At 38.8% G+C, this 16,263-nt stretch overlaps 1 protein-coding gene across 5 annotated transcripts in view; it reads left to right on the top strand.

The window, feature by feature from the left end:
• szt2 (SZT2 subunit of KICSTOR complex) overlaps positions 1–16,263 on the top strand; it is a 198,604-nt gene that overhangs the window by 31,554 nt on the left and 150,787 nt on the right. For all 5 annotated transcript variants that reach the window (XM_033028842.1, XM_033028843.1, XM_033028844.1 and 2 more), the window contains exons 6-16: positions 811–973; positions 1,867–1,973; positions 2,058–2,268; positions 2,356–2,526; positions 5,893–6,124; positions 6,285–6,414; positions 9,924–10,069; positions 10,289–10,441; positions 11,090–11,204; positions 14,732–14,937; positions 15,439–15,675. In XM_033028842.1, the coding sequence (XP_032884733.1) occupies positions 811–973; positions 1,867–1,973; positions 2,058–2,268; positions 2,356–2,526; positions 5,893–6,124; positions 6,285–6,414; positions 9,924–10,069; positions 10,289–10,441; positions 11,090–11,204; positions 14,732–14,937; positions 15,439–15,675 (1,871 nt within the window). The remainder of the gene's footprint in view (positions 1–810; positions 974–1,866; positions 1,974–2,057; positions 2,269–2,355; positions 2,527–5,892; positions 6,125–6,284; positions 6,415–9,923; positions 10,070–10,288; positions 10,442–11,089; positions 11,205–14,731; positions 14,938–15,438; positions 15,676–16,263) is intronic.

The following is a 16,263-nucleotide window of genomic DNA, read 5'->3' as shown; positions in this document are numbered from 1 at the left end:
GTCTGAGAATCCTTTAGATGCTTTTCGGCGAACTCCAAGCAGGCTGTCATGTGCCTTTTACTGAGGAGTGGTTTCTGTCTTGCCACTCTACCATAAAGGCTTGATTGGTGGAGTGCTGCAGATATAGTTGTCCATCTGGAAGGTTCTCCCATCTCCACAGAGGAACTCGAGCTCTGTCAGCGTGACCATCGGGTTCTTGGTCACCACCTTGCCCAAGGCCCTTCTCCCCCGATTGCTCAGTTTGGCTGGGCGGCCAGCCAGCTCTATGAAGAGTCCTGGTGGTTCCAATGTTCTTCCATTTAAGAATGATGGAGGCCATTGTGCTCTTTGGGACCTGCAATGCTGCAGAAATTGTTTTATACCCTTCCCCAGATTTGTGTCTCGACACAATCCTGTCTCGGAGGTCTACGGACAATTCCTTCGTCTTCATGGCTTAGTTTTTGCTCTTTCATGCACTGTCAACTGTGGGACCTTATATAAACAGGTGTACGCCTTTCCAAATCATGTCCAATCACTTTAATTTACCACTGGTGGACTACAATCAAGTTGTAGAATAATCAATGGAAACAGGATGAACCTGTTATTTTTAATTACTATGCAAAAATTTCTAAACACCTGTTTTCACCGCTTCATTCTGGGGTATTGTGTGTAGATTGATGATAAAAAATATGAATTTAATCCTTTTTTTAAATAAGGCTGTAACGTAACAAAATGGAAAAAGTGAGGTGGTCTGAATACTTTCTGAATGCACTGTAACTAGTTGCTACCTGCTATTTTATAAATCTAATCTCTTTTGTCTTGTAATTGCAGTGTGATCGGTCAACTTTATCCCAAGGAGATACTGCTGATGTTTTTTATGATCAGTCTTCACAGAAGATACCTTTTTCCATGGTTACATCTGATATGGGGCTCGTCAACATGATCCGCAATGGCATTCTTGCACTTCAGTTACTGCCATCCAACTCCAGTGCAGGTTAATATTATTTCCACGAATGTCTTTAAAAAAAAAAAAAAAATCCTGATGTTTAATTCCTCTGCTTCGTAGAAATCGTATATAAATATGCTTTTTAGAAATAGGCCCTTTGACCCACTGAATCCACGCAGACCTCTGATCGCCCAGCAACGCTAGTTCGATGTTATCCCACTGCGTACGTATTAGGGGCTGTTTTATAGAGGCCAACGATTGTTCTCTTCATATCTCAACCTCGTCAATAGGTTTATTTAGGGTAGGGTATGGAATCTGGGAATCCCATTGTGATAGACATATTTGGACAGTATGCAACTATTGTTTGTTTATATAACATTAGCTCGAATGCCTGAAATGAAGGCAGGTAAGTGCTTCAGGTAAGAGGACACCTGGAGAATAGAAAAATAAAACAGGAAGAAATTCTTAAGATTGAGGTGTCCTCAGACTCTCAGGAGGGGCAGAGGATATTTTGTACATTTAGTCATCCTTCCTCATATGGGTGTTGAATACCCATTGCTAAAGTTCTGCCAAGTGTTTTCCACTGTGAAATGATCTTTTCAACTTGATACTATCCAAAATAAAATGGAATGACTTCTTGTGAATTCCACAAAAAAATATAAAGAATTATCGTGGCCTGGAATTTATAATTAAATGTTTAATTGGACCTTCAGCTGAACTCCGTTTTTGTTTCAGTTTTTGTAATTATGAACATTTTAGATGATTAAGGTTAAACATTCATCAAGCAATGGGATTTGTCTGAACCCTGAGCCAGAAATAGATACCAAAATAATAATTGTAATATAAGATAAGGTTCACTTTTTGTCAGTGGATTTGTGTGGCAGCAGTGCATTGTCCTTGCAATATTCCCATTAAATGATATTTACTTGCTTCCCTTACAGGTATAATAATCATTACTGACGGTGTAACAAGTGTACCAGATATTGGAGTGTGTGAGACGTTGTTAAACCAACTACGCTGTGGGATGATTGCCTGTTCCTTTATACAGGTAACTTAAAAAACAAAACAAGTCTTTGACCTCAAAATAGCAGCCTGTTTTTGTATGATGCAACCATTATTTTGCGTTTTGCAGGTTGGAGGTGTCTACTCGTATGATTGCAGTTTTGGTTATGTACCGAACTTGGAACTAATGAAATTCATTTCCATGGCAACGTTTGGCTCGTACATGCCCACGTGCCCGGAAATTACTGAGAATAACCTGAACATGAATGCCTGTCACAAAGCGTTCCTACTGTACAGCTTCTTGAGACCCGGAGAGTCCATGAACCCAGAGTATTACTGTGGCAAGTATATTGACAGAAATTTCTAGGATGTTTGCAAGAATTGATAGTTTTTGTTTTATATACATTGCTTTTCTTCTTTAAACCTAGTGTCTCAGCACAAACTATTCAATGAACATCTCGTGTCTGCCAGCAGTAATCCTGCACTGGCCATGAGACGGAAGAAGCACGCTGAGCATGAGGTGCATGCAGACCTTGTCAGTGTTGTGTCTGTAAGATTGCGGGAGGGCTACACTGTGAAGGAACTTAATATCACCAAAGGTAAATAAAAATGCTGTTATTGGTCAAACCTTTGAGGAGGACATTAGTGTGATAGGACGTGGTAGAGTCGCTGAGTGGGATAGATTCAGTTGATTGGGTGACTGTGAAGATTGTGCAGTTAGATTTCATGATAGTGTGATCACAACTAAGTACTGTTACTATCAAGGCAAAACTAACTTTGGAGAATTGGATTTCACAACCAAGACCTGTAGAGTTTATCTTCAACTCAATGTCTTGATAGGGACTCTTTTGGTTGACTTTGGTTCAACTATGGGATGATATATGTTTTTTTTATTAAGTACCCAACATAAGAGTGTGCTGAAATGCAAGATACTTTGCTTTTTTCCCCAGTAATCTGAAATTCAAGTATTTATTGTTCATTTTCTATTCTTAATGCAATGACCTTGTGTAAGATTCTGTATTGGAATGAACACCATTCATTTAGTTTTAGTCCTTGTTCTGCGAAGCCAAAGCTTTTCTGCCAATACCAGGAGATGTGTTGGAGAATGAGGGCACATTCTCCACTTTCTGGATGAGTGCAGCACTAACACCACTCAGAGCTTAACACCATTTGGAACAAGGCAGCTCACCTGATATCCAGCTCACCATTTGCAATGTTTACTCCCTCCACTGACTGATGTTTTACCAAGAGGACAGTATGTACCACAGCAGTACCTTTCATATTCTGCCGGACAGAGATCGGAAGCGCACGGTGCGTGGGAACCTACAAGTTCCCCTTCTTCTCACATACTTTTCAAATCTAGAAATGTGTTGTTAGTCATTTTGATACTTGGTCTGAATCTTGAAGCTAGCCACCCAATCACACTGGCACTGTTTCCACCAGAAATGTGCAGCTCACAATGCACGAATGAGCACGAGGAATGCTCTGCCATGAAAGGTTTGAGGCCAAGTGGCGAGAGGTGGGATTGATATGAGGTGGGATTGATATGAGGTTGCTTTGGCAAGTAAGGTGAAAGTAAATCCAAAGGGTTTCTACAGCTATATTAATAGCAAAAGGATAACGAGGGATAAAATTGGTCCATTGGAGAGACAGAGTGGACAGCTATCTGCAGAGCCAAAAGAGATGGGGGAGATATTGAACAATTTCTTTTCTTCAGTATTCACCAAGGAGAAGGATATTGAATTATGTGAGGTAAGGGAAACTAGTAGAGTAGCTATGGATACTATGAGTTTCAAAGTAAAAGAAGTACTGACACTTTTGAAAAATATAAAAGTGGATAAGTCTCCAGGTCCTGACAGGATATTCCCTAGGACATTGAGGGAAGTTAGTGTAGAAATAGCCGGGGCTATGACAGAAATATTTCAAATGTCATTAGAAACGGGAATAGTCCCCGAGGATTGGCGTACTGCGCATGTTGTTCCATTGTTTAAAAAGGGTTCTAAGAGTAAACCTAGCAATTATAGACCTGTTAGTTTGACTTCAGTGGTGGGCAAATTAATGGAAAAGATACTTAGAGATAATATATATATAAGCATCTGGATAAACAGGGTCTGATTAGGAACAGTCAACATGGATTTGTGCCTGTAAGGTCATGTTTGACTAATCTTCTTGAATTTTTTGAAGAGGTTACTAGGGAAATTGACGAGGGTAAAGCAGTGGATGTTGTCTATATGGACTTTAGTAAGGCCTTTGACAAGGTTCCTCATGGAAGGTTGGTTAAGAAGGTTCAACTGTTGGGTATAAATGCAGGAGTAGCAAGATGGATTCAACAGTGGCTGAATGGGAGACGCCAGAGGGTAATGGTGGATGGCTGTTTTTCGGGTTGGAGGCAGGTGACTAGTGGGGTGCCTCAGGGATCTGTGTTGGGTCCTTTGTTGTTTGTCATGTACATCAATGATCTGGATGAAGGTGTGGTAAATTGGATTAGTAAGTATGCAGATGATACCAAGATAGGGGGTGTTGTGGATAATGAAGAGGATTTCCAAAGTTAAACAGAGTGATTTAGGCCATTTGGAAGAATGGGCTGAAAGATGGCAGATGGAGTTTAATGCTGATAAATGTGAGGTGCTACACCTTGGCAGGACAAATCAAAATAGGACGTACATGGTAAATGGTAGGGAATTGAAGAATACAGTTGAACAGAGGGATCTGGGAATAACCGTGCATAGTTCCTTGAAGGTGGAATCTCATATAGATTGGGTGGTAAAGAAAGCTTTTGGTATGCTAGCCTTTATAAATCAGAGCATTGAGTATAGAAGCTGGGATGTAATGTTAAAATTGTACAAGGCATTGGTGAGACCAAATCTGGAGTATGGTGTACAATTTTGGTCGCCCAATTATAGGAAGGATGTCAACAAAATAGAGAGAGTACAGAGGAGATTTACTAGAATGTTGCCTGGGTTTCAACAACTAAGTTACAGAGAAAGGTTGAATAAGTTAGGTCTTTATTCTCTGGAGCGCAGAAGGTTAAGGGGAGACTTGATAGAGGTCTTTAAAATGATGAGAGGGATAGACAGAGTTGATGTGGACAAGCTTTTCCCTTTGAGAATAGGGAAGATTCAAACAAGAGGACATGACTTCAGAATTAAGGGACAGAAGTTTGGGGGTAACATGAGGGGGAACTTCTTTACTCAGAGAGTGGTAGCGGTGTGGAATGAGCTTCCAGTGGAAGTGGTGGAGGCAGGTTCGTTGGTATCATTTAAAAATAAATTGGATAGGCATATGGATGAGAAGGGAATGGAGGGTTATGGTATGAGTGCAGGCAGGTGGGACTAAGGGAAAAAAGTTGTTCGGCACGGACTTGTAGGGCCGAGATGGCCTGTTTCCGTGCTGTAATTGTTATATGTTATATGTTATATGTAGGCATTTCATGGCCAGTTTCCATGCTGTATGATTCTACAAATTTGTAACTAAGATCCATCAGTTCCAGAACCATTCTGGTAAATGTCTTGGTTTTTATTTTTGTTTATTTATGGGATGAGGTGTTATTGACATTGCCCTTATTGTTTCAACATCTGGAAGTTTGGAATGATTGGCAAATTTGGAAATGTTACAGTATTCCAATAACCAAGTCATTTATATACATCCTAAGCACAGCAATCATAACACTGAAGATTGTGGAACAGTGCATTCTATCATCCCTCGAATCTGAAAAAAACAAAACATTTTGTTTAACTTTCTACTTTTTTATCTTAGAGTCACAGAGTCATCCAGCAGAGAAACAGGCCCTTCGGCCCAACTTGCCCATGCCGACCAACATGCCCCAATTGACCTTAAGCCATTTAAAAAAATCCCTGCTGGCAATTAACGATACTGCTCCATGGTCCTGACTTTTTATGGTCAGCCTTTTATGTGGGAGATTTGTGATTTATATATTTTTCCTTTTGTTCATTTTCCGATGTTAGCTGGAACTCAGTTAGAAGTCAAGCTGGTGCTTCTTTGGAAACAGAACATGAGAATCGAGTACCTGGTGGTAGCTTCTTGGCCCCTGGATCCAACCAAGCGTTTGACCTGGGTGGAGGTAACAATGGAGGGCAGCTATGACATGCTCCATGATATTAGCTGTACCATAAGGAAACCCATTACTAGCCCATATCGCACCACAGTAATCCGTCGTTTCTGGACGACTCTGCAGAGGTAAGTATATGGAATGACATGGTTTTAATAACAGTTGAGAATTGTAAATACTAGCAGAACAATGTTTTGATTTGTGATTGGAAGAAAGAGAGAGCAAAAGCTCTGAGTTCCTGTGTATAAAGAATAAATAGGCTGATGTCTATTTTCTATACTTTCTCAGCATTAATCAGACGGATCAGATGCTGGTGCATCTCAAATCTTTCAACACAATTCCTGAACACTACACTATCCCGGAAAGCACCAAGAATGGGGTTCCGTTATTCTACATCCCTCCAGGGTCTACAGCACCGGTATTTTATAGTTAAATATGTTGCTAATATATAAATTGATCTTTGAAGAAATATAATAAATGTTATGGAAAATATACAGTGTCGTCCATAATGTTTGGGACAAAGACCCATCTTTTATTTATTTGCCTCTGTAATCCACAATTTGAGATTTGTAATAGAAAAAAAAATCACATGGTTAAAGTGCACATTGTCAGATTTTATTAAAGGCCATTTTTGTACATTTTGGTTTCACCATGTAGAAATTACAGCTGTGTTTATACATAGTGCCCCATTTCAGGGCACCATGATGCTTGGGACACATGGCTTCACAGGTATTTGTAATTGCTCAGGTATGTTTAATTGCCCCCTTCATGCAGGTATAAGAGAGCTATCAGCTCTTTGCTCCAGTCTTTCCATCACATTTGGAAACTTTTCTTGCTGTTTATCTACATGAGGACCAAAGTTGTGCCAATGAAAGTCAAAGAAACCATTATGAGACTGAGAAACAAGAATAAAATTGTTAGAGACATCAGCCAAACCTTTAGGCTTACCAAAATCAACTGTTTGGAACATCATTAAGAAGAAAGAGAGCACTGGTGAACTTACTAATCGCCAAGGGACTGGCAGGCCAAGGCTGATGACAGAAGAATCCTCTCTTTAATGAAGAAAAATCCCCAAACACCTGTCCGATAGATCAGAAACATTCTTCAGGAGTCAGCTGTGGATTTGTCAATTATCACTGTCTGCAGAAGACTTCATGAACAGAAATACCGAGGCTACACTGCAAGATGTAAACCACTGGTTAGCCGCAAAAATAGGATGGCGAGGTTACAGTTTGCCAAGAAGTACTTGAAAGACAACCATAGTTCTGGAAAGAAGTGTTGTGGAGATGAAGATTAACTTATATCAGAGTGATGGCAAGAGCAATGGAGGAGAGAAGGAACTGCCCAAGATCCAAAGCATACCTCCTCATCTGTGAAACACGGTGGTGGGGATGTTATAGCCTGGTCATGTATGGCTGCTGAGGGTACTGGCTCACTTATCTTCATTGATGATACAACTGCTAATGGTGGTAGCATAATGAATTCTGAAGTGTATAGACACATCCTATCTGTTCAACTTCAAACAATGCCTCAAAACTCATTGGCTGTGGTTCATTCTACAGCAAGCCAATGATCCCAAACATACTGTTAAAGCAACAAAGGAGTTTTTCAAAGCTAAAAAATGGTCAATTCTTGAGAGACCAAGTCAATCACCCGATCTGAACCCAATTGAGCATGCCTTTTATATGCTGAAGAGAAAACTGAAGGGGACTAGCCCCCAAAACAAGCATGAGCTAATGATGGCTGCAATACAGGCCTGGCAGAGCATCACCAGAGAAGACACTCAGCAACTGGTGGTGTCCATGACTCGCAGACTTCAAGCAGTCATTGCATTCAAAGGATATGCAGCAACATACTAAACATGACTACTTTCATTTGCATGACATTGCTGTGTTCCAAACACGGTGCCCTGAAATGGAGGCACTATGTATAAACACTGTTGTAATTTCTACATGGTGAAACCAAATTGTATAAAAATGGCCTTTATTAAAATCTGACAATGTGCTCTTTAACCACATGTGATTTCTTTTCTATTGCAAATCTCAAATTGTGGGGTACGGAGGCAAATAAATAAATGATGGGTCTTTGTCCCAAACATTATGGAGGGCACTGTGAGTTCATAGTACATGCACTCCACATTTTACGCATGTTTCATTTATGTGTCTTTATAATAACGCGTTTGTTCCTTTAATACCAAACCTTGATTTACACGCTGTTGTTTTCAGAATAACATGCTCAAATGTTTTGCTGACAGCATAGTCACATATATGTTTAATTTACCCATTTTTGAATTGCATGCTGCTTTTCAAGCACATAACCCCCGCATAAAACTGTAATTGATATTGTGGACTACTTAACATCCTGTACATATAATCTATGCATACAGGAGGCAAAATAACTGCAAAATGTGACAAAAAATTGCATGGATATTGAGTGTCTCTCGCAATGTACTGTCAAATGTGACCTTTCCATCTGTTTCTATTTAAAAGTACTCTTGACCGTGGATATTTACATAACTCCCTTTTGAGTATCCTTAGTTCCATTAAAATAATGCCAGCAAACTTTGCTTTTCAGTTTGTAAGCTTGCCAACTCAGTGGTAAGGTTTAGAAGAAGGAAAAGGGAAAAGATGTTGCATTTTTCAGAAGCCTGTCATTGATTTTGATTGAACAAATTTCGGGAATAAACATTATAGTTTAAACGTGGTCAGACCTTTAGTGATTTGTCATGTCTCTAAAGTGAAACATTAGCTAATCAATAATTAACTATTCCCTCAACAGAGGATGTGCAGTTGTTGCTTGGTTAAGTAACTGGACAAACACTCTGAGACCTGTTCGATTTATGTGGAGGGCTTGAATGTGTATAACACAATGCTATCTGGGCAATTGAGATTGAATTAATTAAGTATAACAGCATTGGTGAACAAGAAAGCTACCTTTATAAAAAATCCTTTCCTGATCTTGCCTGCCTATAGTCACAGACACACGGCAGATCGAAACAAAAGATTTGATGCACTGAGGTATAACAAATTCTTAATGTGCAAGTAACAATGAAACAATAGGGTTTTTTGTGTCACAACTCTATTCCTTGGGCTTTATTCTTTGGGCTGATAGCATACTGATTCAACAATAAGATTTAAATGTTGCAAGTTTAATTCCTTTTAGGTAGTTTTGGTGGGGAATGCTCGGACACGGGCCCTTCGCCCCAAGCAGCCCATGCCAACCAAGATGCCCTATGTACACCAGTCCATCCTGTCTACATTTGCCCTATATCACTTTAAACCTTTCCTATCCATTTACCTGTCCAAATGCCAAACTATAGATTACAAGAAAAAAATAAGGACACATTTTAATTTCTTACCCAAAGTTTCTACAAGTTGTTTTGGGTAATACTTGATGTGTTACCAAAGTAAATGTTAGATTGGGAAATGAATTCTGACCGAACTGTGGAAGTCTAACACAGATAAAACTTCAAAATAATAAAATTAAAATTAAGAATTAAAATTCTTTACATGCAAGGTGATCAATACTGAAAGAACCGATGAATAAAATAATAGAAACAGGAGGCCTGGAATCATTTAAAACATGGCTACCACAAAGTAGGGACTTTAATGTTGTTTTGGACAAGTAAGTTTGAGGACACCTGTCATTAAATCATAGACCATAGAGGCCTTTCAGTCCTTTTGCGCAGGTGCCAGCCAGCTCTTTGCAAGAACTATCCAGTTCTTCAAAATAATTTGATGCGTGAGTGGGAGTCAAACATCTTTTGTATCAGTACGAATGAGGTATTGCTGCAGCCTTTTCTGGAATAATGACCTAGCTTAGCTTTCAATGAAGTAAGGTCATTATCTGTGCATTAATTCTGTTATGATTGAATTATTCATTTTTATTGCCATTATGTATGCGATATTAATACATCGTCTTCTCTAGGTATTATCACTGCAGCATAGTGGTGCTAAGGACTCCAGTCAATCCCAGTTTGCCTCTTATTGGAAACCGATATTATCTATGGATGCCAGTTTCTGGCAGCGGTGGCTCCACATGCATCGCATTGGCATTCTGCTGGAACATGATATGTAAGTTTATAGTCACTGGATTTCTGTGATTCTTGATTTTGGATCTTTGGATTTTGAGAAGAAATCGTGCTGCTTCTGCACTAATGTTGCAGTTTCGTTAGAACTTAACCTTACGAGGAAGAAGATGTAGTCCATCATTGTTCTTGATTGATTACTCCTGTGCTTTGCCTCTCATAAACAATTTAGTGTCGCTAATACTTGTTTTTAATGCATTTCCAGCCCAGTGCCAAAGCACATCCATACTCCTGGGAGTAATGGCCGTTACAGCACCATCCAGTGTCGCATTTCTCTTTCAGCACTAACTTCCCTTCTAAGGGATTGGAGTAGTTTTGTGCTGGTAGAAGGATATTCGTATGTTAAACTCCATTATAAGTAAGAATTCATTTTTACTTAATACTTTCTGCGTATCGAATTTGGGAGGTTAAAGTTCATGGTGCATGCCGCATGTTACAAATGTCTCCCAACAAAAACAACATACTCCACATGTAAAAGTGATAAGGCACTTAAGATTGAAGGCTTAAGTTGAAATGTTTCTATAATTTAGTGCCATTGAAGTACTAGATAATCATGCCTTTTGCAATGTCAACTTGCTAAAGCCAAACTGTTTAAGATGCATAAGAAGGAACTGCAGATGCTGGAAAATCGAAGGTACACAAAAAAAGCTGGAGAAACTCAGCGGGTGCAGCAGCATCTATGGAGCGATGGAAATAGGCAACGTTTCGAGCCTGTCTGAATCAGTCTGAAGAAGGGTTTTGGCCCGAAACGTTGCCTATTTCCTTCGCTCCATAGATGCTGCTGCACCCGCTGAGTTTCTCCAGCTTTTTTGTTTAAGATGCTTATATCTTTTATGGAACCATTTGAGAAAAAAATATCGTGCTGAAGTGAGGAAACTCTCAACATAAGGTTTGAGTACTGGGATGGGGAGTCATTGTTATGTGTTGGAAATAAGTACTTCTGCATCCAATTTTTTACACCATTTTAAAGTATTTCATGAATCAAAATATATGTTTTCATTGACAGTGGAGCAGATCAGCCTCCTTCTTCCTTTTACCTTGTACGGGTTATTTCCAAAGCTCCATGCATGGTACTTCGTCTCGGGTTTCCTATTGGAATGCAAGCACAAGCTAGGACTAAGGTATGTCTTTTGGAACAGGGTATTGCTCGGTGGTTTAGAGCCCATAGTTACAGGGTTTAAGCTCCCCGACATTGAAGAATCGCTGATTATATTTCGAAATCAGGATGGTGTGTGACTCGAGGGGAACCTACAGGTAGTGATGTTCCCATGCACCTGCTGTCCCTGTCCTCAGTGTTAGAGGCTGTAGGGTTGGAATGTATTGTAGGCGCAACCCTTGGCGGGTAATTGCGGTACATTATGTAGCGGGTGCACAAAGTGCAACCATTTTGAACTAATGGTATGAGGGAAAGAATTGTTAATTGGGTGCCAAGCAGTCTCCAGCTTTTTTTAATTTTTGCATTAAATAATATAATTTGGCCGGCATGGTGGTGTAGTGGTAAAGCTACTGCCTTACAGCGCCAGAGACCCGGGTTCGATCCTGACTACAGGTGCTTGTCTGTACGTAGTTTGTACGTTCTCCCCGTGACCTGCCTGGGTTTTCTCCGAGATCTTCAGTTTCCTCCCACACTCCAAAGATGTACAGGTTTATAGGATAATTGGCTTGGTGTAAATGTGAAATTGTCCCGAGTGAGTGTAGGGTAATTTTAATGTGCGGTGCTCACTGTTCGATGCGGACTCGGTGGGCCGAAGGGCCTGTTTCCGCACTGTATCTCTAAACTAAACTTGCCTTATGTTTAGAAATGCTCAAAGTCTGGAGTAGATTGCTTTTTCCAGTTTCTGTGATATTTTGGTTGTTTTCCCTTCTCACTAATTGGCATAACACTTTTTAATTGCTATACTGTATCCATTATGTCACTTTTCACAAAGCCATTCTGATTTGGTCACTTAAAGGAAGAATGGTATTTATGCTAAACTTGATTAGGTTATAAATTATCTTGCGTTAGGATGCGAGTGTCACCTGGAAAACAAGCACTGAAATATTCTAAAATGAGTGTAGGCTCTAAATTAAATCTAAAATTGAAGTAACATAATGGTAAAAAAAAATGTCTCAGTGTAAAAGGTCAAACTACATTCTCATGTAACAGTTTAAATGTTTAAAGTTTAAAAAACACAATTTAGGATTAATCCATCAAATATCCATCCACCAAGAACGACCTTTTCTAGGTGCAATAAACACTCAAACTTGTTTCACTGGATTGTACAGTTAAAATTTCAAGTGGAAATTGACTGGAGTTGTGAGGCATGTTTTTAAGCCATGGATTGAACACCCCTGCTGCAGCTACAGTCTTAATGGATTGCAACAGGAGGAATTCCTTTATTCCCTGGAGATGATACACAGGTACACTGGAGACGCACAAGACCGCACTCTGGAGTAAACCAAAACAAATTGCTGGAAGAATTTAGTGGGCCCAACAGCATCTGTGAAGGCAGAGCCAAAACAAAGCAAGAATGTGTGACAAATTTAATGAACAGCTAATTGGAATTGGCAGTAGGGACAATGACGTTGGCGTAAAGTTGGGTCCGGTGGTTGTCCTCATGGTGGTGTTTGAATTGAAGAATTAGTTATTAGAGTCATAGAGTGATACAGTGTGGAAACAGGCCCTTCGGCCCAACCTGCCCACACCGGCCAACGTGTCCCAGCTACATTAGCTCCACCTGCCCGGTTTGGTCCATATCCCTTCAAACCTGCCATATCCATGTGCCTGTCTAACGGTTTCTTAAATGTTGGGATAGTCCCTGCCTCAACTACCTCCTCTGGCAGCTTGTTCCATATACCCCTTGTGTGAAAAAGTTACTCCTCAGATTACTATTAAATCTTTTCCCCTTCACATTAAACCTATGTCCTCAGGTCCTCAATTCACATACTCTGGGTATATATTGAATGAATGGCAGAGTAGCTTTGGAGTTGAATAGCCTCTGTCTGCCCTGAATCTAAGTGCATAAATATGTACAGTAAATATGAACATGAGTGTTTGTTTCATTTTATGAAAGTACTAATGCAATGAGGGATCAAATATGTGGTGACAATCCATAGGAATGAGGTGCTTTTTTTAAATTACCATTAGATGTCAAATTATTCACAATACAAAAATTATCCTTGAAATTAAATAATCTATCAGTACTAACCCCAATATTGAACAATCCTGCATTCAAACCATCTCTTATCGACTAAACATATAAACAATGGGATAGACTGGGGATTAGGAAAATAGGAGATATGTATGAATTGGGCAAATTGTTATCATTTCAACAATTAAAATCAAAATTTAAACTGAATGATAATCAATATTTTAAATATATACAGATATGTGACTTTATGAAGAAATATATACATAGATTTCAAACTATATTTTTAGACCCTTTAGAAGAAGCAATGAATATTAAGGCTGATTCACAAAAACTAATATCATATTTTTATAATAGTATATTAAATAGAGAATTACCCTCAACAGAGGCACTAAGAGAAGATTGGGTACATGAACTGATGATAAAGATCCCGAAAGATAGATGGGGAAAAGTATCTGATGAACACACATAATTGTTCCATTAATGCAAGACATAATTTAATTCAATTTAAATTATTACATAGACTACATTATTCAAAAACGAGGTTGAATAAATTCTACCCAAACGTCACTCCCAGCTGCGATAAATGTTTGTTTCAAAACGCCAATATAACACATTCATTTGTAGGATGTACAAAGCTGAATAAATTTTGGAGCGATATATTTGATATATTTACAAAGCTCTTCAAGTCAAGAATAGAATCTAATACGGAATGGATTATATTTGGAATAATAGTAGAAGAATTCAATTTAAACAAAGACCAAAAAGTATTCTTTAATTATGCGTTAATAATTGGAAAGAAATTGATACTTAAATTTTGGATAAATACAGCTATACCAACTATTAAAATGTGGATTAGGAATATGACGGACATAGTACAACACCTTGAAGAAATGAGACCGCCTAATAGATAAATATGACCAATTCTTAAGGAGTTGGTCCCCTTTCATCGACTTTTTGGAATCATGTGATGCAGCAGTACCGTAAAGATTACTGATTTCAGGTCAGGTCGTGAATAGATTTACATCTCCGAACAAAGATTTGAAAATTTCTTTTTTAAGGGTCTTTTTCTCCTATTTCTATTTTCTACTTTTTCTTTTCTTATATACACACTTCACGTTTTTCTATTTTCTACTATCTATTTTTTCTCTTTTTCTTCTCTCTATTTTGTTTTTTTTACTTCCTTTTCAAAAACATGAAACTAGAGGTTGTACATAGAATGTATTACGTTATGACATCGTTGACACCTAAAATTAGGCACCACTATTATTTTGTACTGTATTAACTTCTAAAAAAATTAAAAAAAAAACAACAAAAAAAAGATGTCAAAAACTCTTTTGAGTTTGTTTGTCAGTGAAGTATTTAATGACGAGGAGTCAACTATTTCACCATTTATAGTAAAACAAAATTCCAGTTTTGGCCAGTGTGGCCTGAAATTGAGTCTGTGTGTTTAGCATGGTGAATATTGACTCCATAAATAGTTCTCTCTTGTGTTGAATATGTTCTATTTGTATTGCCAGATTGTGGATGAGCTACAAAACCAAATACTCTCATTGCGATTTCCCCAGCGGGTGCAGAGCAAAGAAGCAACGCCAAAAGTCAAGCGAAAACTGCTCGGAAATGCCTCTCCTTCAAAATCTCCCCCACTTCCCGCCACCCAGCTAGCACTTTCTGATCGACCTTGTGTTGTAATATTGAAGAAGCCACTGGAAAAACTCCTCCTCAGGTATTGGCGAGTAGAAAATGAGTTGGAAACCCCTGCTTTGTCAGCTCACCCCTTCCAGCGTTTTCCTGAATCCGTAACTACATAAAGACGCTAATGAATAAAAAACAACGTGTAACGATAATCAGCATATCCACACATTGGTATGCCTATATCGGGACCAATATGAATATTATCATGTAGCAACATTAAAATTAAAAAGGGGCGTGAATTTAAAAAAAAAAATATATATATATATATATATTCATATTTCTATAATGTTTGAAAATAAAAAATATATAACAATGCCACAATTGTACGCACATGATAAGAAATAGAAGCAAGATTAGGCCATTTGGCTCTCACATGCCTGCATCATCCTTCAGTAATATCATGGATCTTTTAAAACAAAATCTCAGTTATTTCTTGGTGTTAACCTCAAGTCTTTTGATTCACCTGGTGTTTATAATTGTCCTGTGAACTGTCCAATTCGAGAAAAAAAAAATCTGATGTTTTACATTCAAGGTATGAGAAGCTACCAACAGACTATCGGACTCCCTTTATCTTGAACCTGGACAACTGTGGACATCTTGCCTCAATGTCAGGAGCAACGACAATGACAACCAATCGCACAGCTTCATCCACGTTGGCCTCCCTGTCTCGTTACTTCTATCATCAGCGCTGGGTGTGGTCTCTGCAGCCAGCTTTGGGGCCATCACTACCCATTATTTCAGCAGCACAGATCCTATCTACTCTTACTGAGTAAGACTATTACTAATCAACCCACCTTTATAAGCGATTAATTTGATGATGAAGGTTCTCACAACGATTTGCAGTGTTCTTCTCCACATCCATTTGTCATGTGTTATATTCCACGTTTAAGATGTGGGTCTCGACCTGAGATTTTTGTCTAGTTCCAGCTCAGCTAGTTATTTTCCATGTGTTGCTGTTCATTGTTTCTTAAAATATGCATGTGTGAAAGCGTAAGACTGAATATGCACGGAATTCTGTAGTTACACAGCTATTTAAAAAAAATAGCGCAATGCAATAAACAAACCTTACTGACGATAGACAAAAAAAGCTGGAGTAACTCAGCGGGACAGGCAGCATCTCAGCAGCTAAACAAACTACTGTATGGGTTGAACTGAACATGTTGCAGTGATCTGTGTTTACAAGATACCATCTGCTTCAGATGTTTCCTACTACGTGGCAATGGCAACAAGCCATGCGCAAGGGGTTCTCTTCATGGGAACACGTTGTGGATTATTTCTTTTAATTGGGAAATTCATATTTCCTAAGAAAAAGTAGGAATTCACCATTCTGGTCTGAAAATCGAATTTTTCTTCGCAG

The sequence above is a fragment of the Amblyraja radiata genome, chromosome 10 (assembly GCF_010909765.2).
Source record: "Amblyraja radiata isolate CabotCenter1 chromosome 10, sAmbRad1.1.pri, whole genome shotgun sequence".
In the NCBI taxonomy this organism is placed as follows: domain Eukaryota; kingdom Metazoa; phylum Chordata; class Chondrichthyes; order Rajiformes; family Rajidae; genus Amblyraja; species Amblyraja radiata.
Note: the sequence above shows the minus strand (reverse complement) of the source record. Positions and strands in the feature narration are given on the sequence as shown.